At 39.7% G+C, this 9,821-nt stretch overlaps 1 protein-coding gene across 1 annotated transcript in view; it reads right to left on the minus strand.

Annotated features, from left to right (window-relative positions):
• Positions 1-9,247, minus strand: part of LOC134205702 (uncharacterized) — a 78,804-nt gene extending 69,557 nt beyond the window's left edge. Inside the window, exon 1 of the mRNA XM_062681234.1 lies at positions 8,065-9,247. Within this exon, the coding sequence (XP_062537218.1) occupies positions 8,065-8,109 (45 nt within the window). The 5' untranslated portion in view covers positions 8,110-9,247. The remainder of the gene's footprint in view (positions 1-8,064) is intronic.
• Positions 9,248-9,821: the final 574 nt, after the last annotated feature.

Below are 9,821 nucleotides of genomic sequence, written 5' to 3' on the forward strand. Positions count from 1 at the left end.
GCGAAGGTGGCAGACCTGTACACCCGCCTGAAACGTGAAGCAACAAAAGTTGGACTGGTAGTGAATGCGTCAAAGACAAAGTACATGCTTGTGGGCGGGACCGAGCGCGACAGGGCTCGCCTGGGAAGCAGTGTTACGATAGACGGGGATACCTTCGAGGTGGTCGAGGAATTCGTCTACCTTGGATCCTTGCTAACGGCTGATAACAATGTTATTCGTGAAATACGAAGGCGCATCATCTGTGGAAGTCGGGGCTACTACGGGCTCCAAAATAAATTGCCGTCAAAAAAGATTCATCACTGCACCAAATGTGTCATGTACAAGACGCTGATAAGACCGGTAGTCCTCTACGGACATGAAACATGGACAATGCTCGAGGAGGACTTGCAAGCACTCGGAGTATTCGAGAGACGCGTGCTTAGGACCATCTTTGGCGGTATGCGAGAAGACGGTGTGTGGCGGCGAAGAATGAATCATGAGCTCGCCCAACTCTACGGCGAACCCAGTATCCAGAAGGTAGCTAAAGCCGCTAAAACTAAAGCAACCCGGCAAAGATGGTGTTCGCTTCCGATCCAGCAGGTACGAGACGGCGTGGAACGAGATGGGCAGACCAGGTGCAAAACGACTTGGCGAGCGTGGGGCGTATCCGAGGATGGAGAGAAGCGGCCTCGAACCGTGTATTGTGGCGTCAAAATGTTGATTCAGTGTTATCTGTTTAGATGTTAACAAAATAAATGAAATGAATTGAAGTTCAACAACATTTCACTCGATTATGGGTCAGACTAATTGTACAAAGTGCGACCTTTCATAGAACAATTGAATGACAAGTTTCTGAACATGGGACAGCCATTGGGAACTCATTTATCTATCGACGACCCTATGGAGCCTAGCTATGGCAGGAACTCTATGAAGCAATTCATCGGAGGAAAGCCAATTCGTTCCGGCTACAAATTTTGGTGCATTTGTACTCATGATGGATACTGTATCAACTTCCATTAGGATCGAAATTGTTCCCAACTTGAGCAAAAATGTTGTTACAGAAGAAATTTATGTGTATATGAGCAATTTTTTTTATCAGCTTGCCCCTTCTCGAAGATTTCGGCAGGAAGAACATAAATATGATTGGAACCATCCGTAGCAACAGAACTGAAAAGGCGCCATAAGATTCCCTGAAAAGAGAGGCTCGAGGATCATACGACATTGTGCGTGACAACGAAACAAATATTGCTATTTTTCGTTTGAATGATAATAATGTTGTCAATATGGCTACAAATGTAAAATACGACAACATTGCCCTACGTGGAGGAACATGTAGCCCATCTTTGTAAAATGTACAATAAAGGAATGGGTGTCCGGGCAGAAGCTATAAACAGAATAACAAAACATGATATGGACTTGATTGATATAAGAGATAAAAGAACAGGCCACAATATCAAAAATTTGCACCGAAATATCATTTAAATATCAAGATATGCTATGGATAAGAACAAACTAATGGCACATCATGATATTTTAGTGCAAAATATTGAAATTGTCGTTTGATCTTTTATCTCTTACTAGAGAAAGAAACCCAGCTTTGCCCGGGTGATGAAAATGTCATAATGAAATATTTGCCATCGTCAGGAAGAAAATCTCAACTCATTTTTATTATATAGAAAGATATCAATCATGTCCATATCTCATTTTGCTATCTTATCAACATTTGATATTATTGAGCTATTTTCGTTAACTCGGGTGGCGTTGATCTCTTTGATACTCAACGAGGGCTATACGCTGCACCATCTGTAATAAGAAGTGGCATTGTCCCTTTATTCGAATGGGCTGAATGGTGGAGTTGTAAATCTTTGGCATATCTACAGTAAGAGTCATGGAAACGAAGCATTGATCAATTTCGTTAGATCTCTCTGCGAAGGACTTCTTAGTGACATCAATCCAGCAATGATCGAGCTCGCGCAGATCAAGCCTAAATGCTCGAAATCATCAGAAGCTAGGCTCGACGGAATACATCATTTCATCAACACGAATCCGACTAGGAGCCAACGAAGGTGTTTATTCGACTGGCCCAGGAAACAAAAAGTCTTCGAATTCCACGGGACACCCCCCAGGATTGGATCAAATGACCAAAATAAGATAATAAAAGTCAAGTAAACTAACAGAATCTGTCATTTTACTTCCTGTAAATTAGAATAATGTGAATATGAATACGCAATAAATTGTGTGATGACCAAGATTAGATATTCTTCACTGCCATTGCTGAAGGCATTCCTTTAATTGAAATTACCGTGGACTAAACTACCGAGCTTTCAATCTAAACACTTTTTTTTATTTAGACTCCCGATGGCTTGCACATGGCTCAAAATAAGTATGGTGCGAACGTACGAACAAACAATAAAAAAAAACATCGTGGAAATCGTATGCAAAATTTGTTTGGACCAACAAACTGACCAGCATATAATTTATTTTATTTTGGCTATAATCTTTTGCGAAATCTTATACCATTAGTAATATCCGCCACATGTCACAATGTTTTTTGATCTTGTTTCGATGCGAATTGGAATGCCAATAGCAATAAAAACAGCATTTCGATATACGAACTCTCTCTGACTCGATGTTCTGTAACTCGATATTTTCTCTTACTCGATGAAATTCAGAGTCCCTAAGTCGATACCTCCCTTACTCGACATTCTTTAAGTCGAAGTAATTTCCCAAAGCATTTTCACCTCGCTAACTCGATGTTGTCAGAATCAGTTCACATGCACAATATATACGATGTCAGGCCATTTGGTCGAATGCCGTTTGGCCGAAAAGTTAAAAACTTATATTGTGAATAATGAGTAGTAGGAATTACACGAAGTGTGCAGTGAGGAATGAGACATCACGCACATCTCATAATAGGAAATAGGAAGTGAATAGTGAATAGTGAGAAGTGACAAGTAAGAATTGAGAAGTAAAAAGTGAGAAGTTAGAAGTGAGAAATTTGAGAAATGAGAACTGTGAAGAGAGAAGTGGAAAGTGAAAAGTAAGAAGTGAGAAGTAGGGATCCTAGTAGGATCCCTAGTGAGAAGTGAGAAGTGAAAAGTAGAAAGTGAGAAGTGACAAGTTGGAAGCGAGAGGTGCGAAGTGAGAAAAGTAAAAATTGAAAATGTAAAAATTGAGAATTTAGAAGTGATAAGTATGTTTTTTTAATCTTTATTAGAGTGATTTAGAAGTAAAAAGTGAAAAATTAGAATTAAGAAGTGAAAAGTGAGAAATGAGAAGTTAGAAGTGATAAATTTGAGAAGTGAGAACCGTGGAGTGAGAAGTGAAAGTGAAAAGTAAGAAGTCAGAAGTGAGAAGTAAAAAGTAAGAAAGGGACAAAATCGAAGTGAGATGTGAGAAATGAAAGGCGAGAAAAGAAAAGCAAAAAGTGAAAATTAAATTGTGAAAAGTGAGAAGTGAGAAGAAAGAAGTATGAAGTGAGAAGTAAGAATTGAGAAGTGAGAAGTGAGAGGTCAGAAGTTAGAAGTGATAAGTTTGAGAAGTGAGAAGTGGAAGGTAAAAATGAGAATAGAAAAGTGAGAAGTAAGAAGCTAGAAGTGAAAAGTGAGAAGTGAGAAATTCAAAGAGAAATACGAAGTGAGAAGTGAGAAGGGCAGCAGCAGGCAGGAGGAGTGAGGAGCAGGAAGTGAGAAGCAAATTGTGAGAAGTGAGAAGTACAAAATGAGTAGTGAGTGAGAAGAGTGAAGTGAGAACACAGAAGTAAGACCAAGTAGTGTGAAGTGAAAAGTGTAGTGAAAATTGGAATTTTTTAACAAAATCTTTATTTTTTCTCACCATTCCTTCTCCTTCCTTTCTGCTTTCTTTGAGAAGGTAGAAGTAAAAAATGTGAATTTAGAAAAGTGAAAAGTTAGAAGTGAAAAGTAAAAAGTGAGAAGTGCTGACTTCGAGCATTTTATTTCTCACTTCTCACTATTCATTTCGAGCATCCCACTTCTCACTTCACTTAATAAGGAAATCAATTTTAACTATTCGGCCAAAACATATTTCTTCATGTTATGAAAAGTGTTTGAAATTTAGGAAGAAGAGTATAAATGTGTTCTCTGTCTCGATACCTCCCTAACTCGATGATCCCTTCAATATCGAGTAAGGGAGAGTTCACTGTATTATTTGCATGAATCAATATACCGTGAATCACAATATTTCGACGGCGCACTTTAATAAATTTATTTTTGTACCTGGTTTGCCCAGAATTTCGAAGGCACATGAAAATTGTATGTACGCGAACGGATTCTGGAACATCCAATTTCCGATGATTGAACATTATTTTACATCCATTTCTATTTATGCAAATGTTTTCTTAAAATATCTAAAAAGGAAGAACATTCTAGCACAAAAGGAGGACACCTGATTTGTAATGAAAAAGGAGGACATGTCTTCCTTTAGGATACCATATGGTCTCCCATCAAGAGGGTCTCATGTAGATTTTTGTCTTATTGCTAGTCTTGAGAATTTGATGTTCAATACTACTAATAGAGTATGATAAAACTTTAAATGTTACTTGGAAACGGCATCATGCTGTCGTTTCAAGAACGCTACCTTCCAACTCTCAAACGACTGAGAGATGGTGCGCTTTTCTTGATGAGCCTTACCCAAGCCGCCCTTAAATATTTGTAAAAGTCAGGAAAAAAATCTAAAAGTATACTGCTTATTGATTTGGTCTAACATTATTCCCATTTTGGACCAACATCTGGCCGTTCTTCCAGATTGGCACTCTTTTCGTTTTTTGCTTTGGAATTTTAAAACAGTAAGAGGCTTAAAAATATGATTTCTGTGGGAAAGTTCGCCATTAAAAAAATCGAAAAAACAACTGAGACAATAAAAGAAGATAACATTTTTTTACCGGAAAGGTCCATTCTCAGCGTTTCATCACTCCACTGCAATACATAACGCAATGTGCAATCTAGAAACTTAGAAAATAATTTAGAAACTAAGAGAAGCAACAGTCATAGAATTGAAGTGCGTAGATCATCCCGATGAGAATAGATTGCTGAGTAGGGAAGCAACTTTCTAGATTCACAAGAACTGACGGACGCTGCAAGAACGTCGACTTAGTTCGTTTGTCGAGCATGGGCGATACTTTGTACGCATATTTGCAGTTTTCTGATTACATGCATTTAAGATATTTGGAGGAATATTAATTGGGAAAATTTGGATTAGTGAACAAACACTTCAACATCTATGAAAAAGTAAAATAGGCCAAAACTGATTGAACAGTTCGTTTTTGTGGTGCATTTCAAAATATAATAATAATGAAACGCTACTTTAATATGAGCTAACGAGTCGTTCAAATGAATCGGTCAATTCAACACAATGTTCGGATCTACTTTTGAGTACGTGAGGCTTTTTTTTTCTTGTTGGTTGAAATCACTGCGACCATTTTTTAGATCTATTGTGCCCCATTTTATGTAGCTTTGTCATGTTAACGCATTATTGCTATTTAGAGCAATCGCATTCCCTTGGCTGGCAGCCTTTTCCCAGTTCGGTATAATGGTTCTAATTAATCGTACTAGGGTAAAGTGACCAATAGTGGGCCCCTAACCAATAGTGGACCCTCCAGCCATTTTTGCATTATTACTGCACAATGTCAACATTTCGCTATAAAATTCTATCGGGAGAACCTACCTTACAGTCCTATGATTTGATTACATGCGTTGGAAATGCTATGGAAAGTCAAATTAGATGATTTTTTACAATTCTATAAAAAATAAACACGAGAGTGTCCACTATAGGAATATATTGGGGTGTCAATAATAGGGAAGAAGAACGTCCCGAAACGTTACATAAAAATCAAATGAAGTGTCGAGTATAGGGAAGCAATTTCATATTTTGGACTTCCAGGGGGTCTACTATAGGGCGAATTCAGTTAGACTTTAAAATGTTAATTTTAACGATTAACGTCGTGTATTTGGGTGTTTTTTGTATGTATCGTGAAGAGGGGATGCAGAGCTTGTTGTTAGATATCAAGCAGAGTTAATATTTTGAAAATTTCTAAGCCGTATGACAGGAAGAGCAAAATTGCGCTACTAGGGGGTCCACTATTGGGCATTTTACCCTACCGTATTGGTATTTGTTCTTTAAACTTCAGAGGGTTCTATCAGCCTTCTGTTGAAGAACTGAAATCTTTTTTTTTAAATTGTCGAACAATGGCATCAAAGATCCCTCATCAGTTCCCAACCTTTTGAGCTTTATATGGTCGGAGTTCTGCCACAACACACCAAGCGCCAATGAAAAATTTCCAATCTTTTGCCAAAGTTTTCGGATAACAAATTCAATTAATCACAAATCGCATCGGACTTCGTTCAACGCCATAGCTGAGGATATCATACAACAAATGTACGCATGAATTGACATAAAATACTTTTCGTTTTCCTTTCGCTAACAAAATATCACAAGTCAGTCAAAAAGCCGCTTGGTTCGGTTTGACTGAACATCGACCATTTGAGTATCGCTATGATGCAGTCAGTGGTCTCTTTGAGCTTTTCAGCAAGCACAAGAAACATTTTCTCCATATTATTTAGAGTTCTTACCAGCCTGCTTACTGACAAAATGTCGAATTTGCCCAATGAACCTTTGCTTTAAAACAACATTTCAATTCTTATCCAGCTATTTTGAACCTCCCTATGTAACACTTTTTGGATACAATACTCTAGGGCATCAACTAATAGGCATTACAAAGCGATCAAATCTAACAACGGACTCAGCTCCACAAACCTCATAGGTTTATTACTTATGTTTAATTTTACACAAATTAATCAATTTATGAAGTCTGAATAAATATTCTCTGGACCATTTTCAATTTCAAATTAACGGCGTAGAGCCAATTTTCAAAGTGTTTGGAAGTGAGCTAGTAGAAAATAGAGCTAGATTGAATGAAAACGATTATTTCGAGCTCTGCCCGGTCTAATAAGTCCTACATCCATCTGTTTATATAAAATATCGAACGAAAACCACGCCAAATCCGTCCTTTGTTCACTTGGCATAATCTACATACAGTTCTTCATCGAACCAGATTATAAATTCATCTTAATGATACAGACAGGCTCTTGCTTCACAACGTTCTAATAGAAAAGTAGCTTTTACAGAATCCTGGTTTTTTGTCCGATGTTAGAATACATTTATTTTATTTTTTTCTAGCCGAGCATTTTGAACGATTCTTGTTGAAGGAAAAAGTTTATATTGATATAGAATTAAAGTAATAGTTAAGCCTGTAATAAAGACAGTTGTTTGCGATATATATTATGATATGAATTCACTAAATTGGTAATTGTTGAAGGGAATTTGCGAGGGAAAATCCATTCCTCGTTAAAATAAAGAATAGGGAATATAACCACATCTCAACAAAGCTATAAAACAGATGCTCTAGCATATGCACATTGTTTACAAACAATTCTCCAACTACCCTACCCCCGGCAACCAAACAAGAATCCAATAGCAACGATCCACCCCCGCATGCTCGCATGTCCGGATCAAAACAAGCAAATCGCTCCAAAAACAAGAAAAATGGCACCCCTTGTTCGACGCTCGATTCCGATCCGAAACAACCGACCAAAGACGAAACACGTTTTCCACCCGCCGTACACCACCTCCCCCATCCAAACGGCAGGCAGAGTTCGTATCGCTATGCTACCCTACAACAACAACAGCAACAACAGCAACAATAATGCTTGGATGCTTGGAATTGGCCTTTCGCTCCTAACCCGCCGCCGCGCGCGCGATGAGAAATCGTGATCTCCAAACGGCAGCAGCGACCAACTAACTATTATAAGCGCAAGAAATCCAACACAAGAAACCAAGATGGCGGCCATCTTGTTTTCTTCAGCATTTTTCTCGCCGTTCCAAGCTCACGATCAAGCGCAAGCGGTTCGAACGACGGTGCGTATACGAGCGGGTCATATATGTAGGCACACATAAGATTTAAATGAGCTTATCTCGCTAAAGTCCCCTCCAGGGCCTGCATGGGACATGTAGGGGGGAAGGAGGTCATCCCGCGGAAAAAGAAACAGACAGGTGAAAGGTGATAGTTACCTTGCAGGTCTGGAAGAAAGCACCAATGTTATCTACGTTGTGCATTTTTGTGGGATTTTATGTTGATTCGATTCAATTACAGTAAGCGCTGACGGGAAGAGGGGCGGGAAGCCCCAAGGCGTTAATTGAGTTCAGCAGGACCTAATTTGTGGTGGTTGCTCTAATCCCTACGTCCGGCTGATCCGAGTAGGCTGCTGGTTGACTGGCTTCATCGTCGTCGTTTTCGTCATGACGTTGACAACTGTCGTTTCTTCAAACATCTGCAGGTTCCTTCGACGGTGCATAAAACTAACAGAACAAAAAATGGTTCACATCTGACCCTCGTCGTTGTTTTGTTCTGGGGTTCGCCTATATTCTATACATTCAACACCTGCTTTTCTTTTTAGAAGACTCTCGTAGATTCACTTTTTCTTTTGAGCAGGGTCAGAATGATCCGTCTTCTTTAGCACAGATCTGAGGGTCGAGATATAATCGATTCACTGCACAGCGGAACCCTCCGAAAATAAAACGCTTTTCACTTGTTCCCGTCGACCGGTGCACTTGTCTTGTTCACCCTAACTATTATTTTACCTTCTGTCTAACTTCTGTTTGCGACGTTCTACACTGTCACGCGCTTATGCGTTTTATTACTCATTCACATGCGTTATGTTAATTTTCCGTTTTTCGTGGTTCACATGTAACCTTCTTCAGTTGACTGTCGTAGTCACTTAACAAGTGGGATCTTCGGTGGTTACCGAAAAAAAATGATGGGCAACAGAAAAATGACCGGATGTTCCTTCATACAAAACGTATTATGTCATGCATCGTCGCCAAGACCGCCACTATGTTCACACACGAATCGCCTCCTAAGGTCTTCCCAAACTTCAGGGCCAATCAATTTTGGATGCGGTTCGTCGCCCGATCACCCACACAATTCGATCGTTGAAATCACCATCGGCGATCCACCGCACACTCGAAATCACAACAATCGCATGCACTGCACTTCGCTTGCCTACATCTAGGAGCGCGACCGGCAAAAATCTCTTGCGCGCGCGTTTTTCCACTCTCACAGTCGGCGGGGTTCAGGTCAGTTCAACTCTTGCTGGTAGTAGAAAAATGAGCCAAAAACTTCACCGTAAGAAAAAACACGCGCAGCGAGGTCCCACTCACGTCTTATGTTTATGTTGGCGACTTCGGTACTGAAAGGCAAGAAGCATAGACGCAACATACCAACGTGATGTCGACGTCGCCACCTTTCCTGCCGCCCGCTTCGCACCGACGCGATACCATCGGGACAGGTAAAATGCAGGTGACCGGTTTTCTTCGGGTCCGGATCCGAAGACGACGAGAGCTTGCGAGCAGCACACTGATGCCAGCCGAGCTATAAGTTTGCGCCCTTCGGGTTCTGCTCGGGTCTCGATTTGTGGGCTCGATTCACTATGTTAGGAGCATAAAATGCAATCGAAAAAATATTGACGCTGTCTCTGGGTGAGTTCAGTTTGATTCCATGACTTGGCAGAAGGGTGGCCAGTTGATTTGATCACTAATTATCTTCTTCTGATAAATATTACCAGTGATTGGTTGGCAAACAGTTCATTTTTCAGTCTAGTTCCTTATAGTTTACCGTTGGACTTAAGTCCATTTTTTTCTTATTTTATCCTGATTTTCGCTCAAGGTATGTTTACGGAATTTGACTTGTTGCAGATTTTCTTACAAATATTTGTAAGGTGACATTTATTCTACTAAATACTAGATACCATGCGGACATTTGAACTTTC

Source organism: Armigeres subalbatus, chromosome 1 (genome assembly GCF_024139115.2).
Source record: "Armigeres subalbatus isolate Guangzhou_Male chromosome 1, GZ_Asu_2, whole genome shotgun sequence".
NCBI classification, from domain to species: Eukaryota; Metazoa; Arthropoda; class Insecta; order Diptera; family Culicidae; genus Armigeres; species Armigeres subalbatus.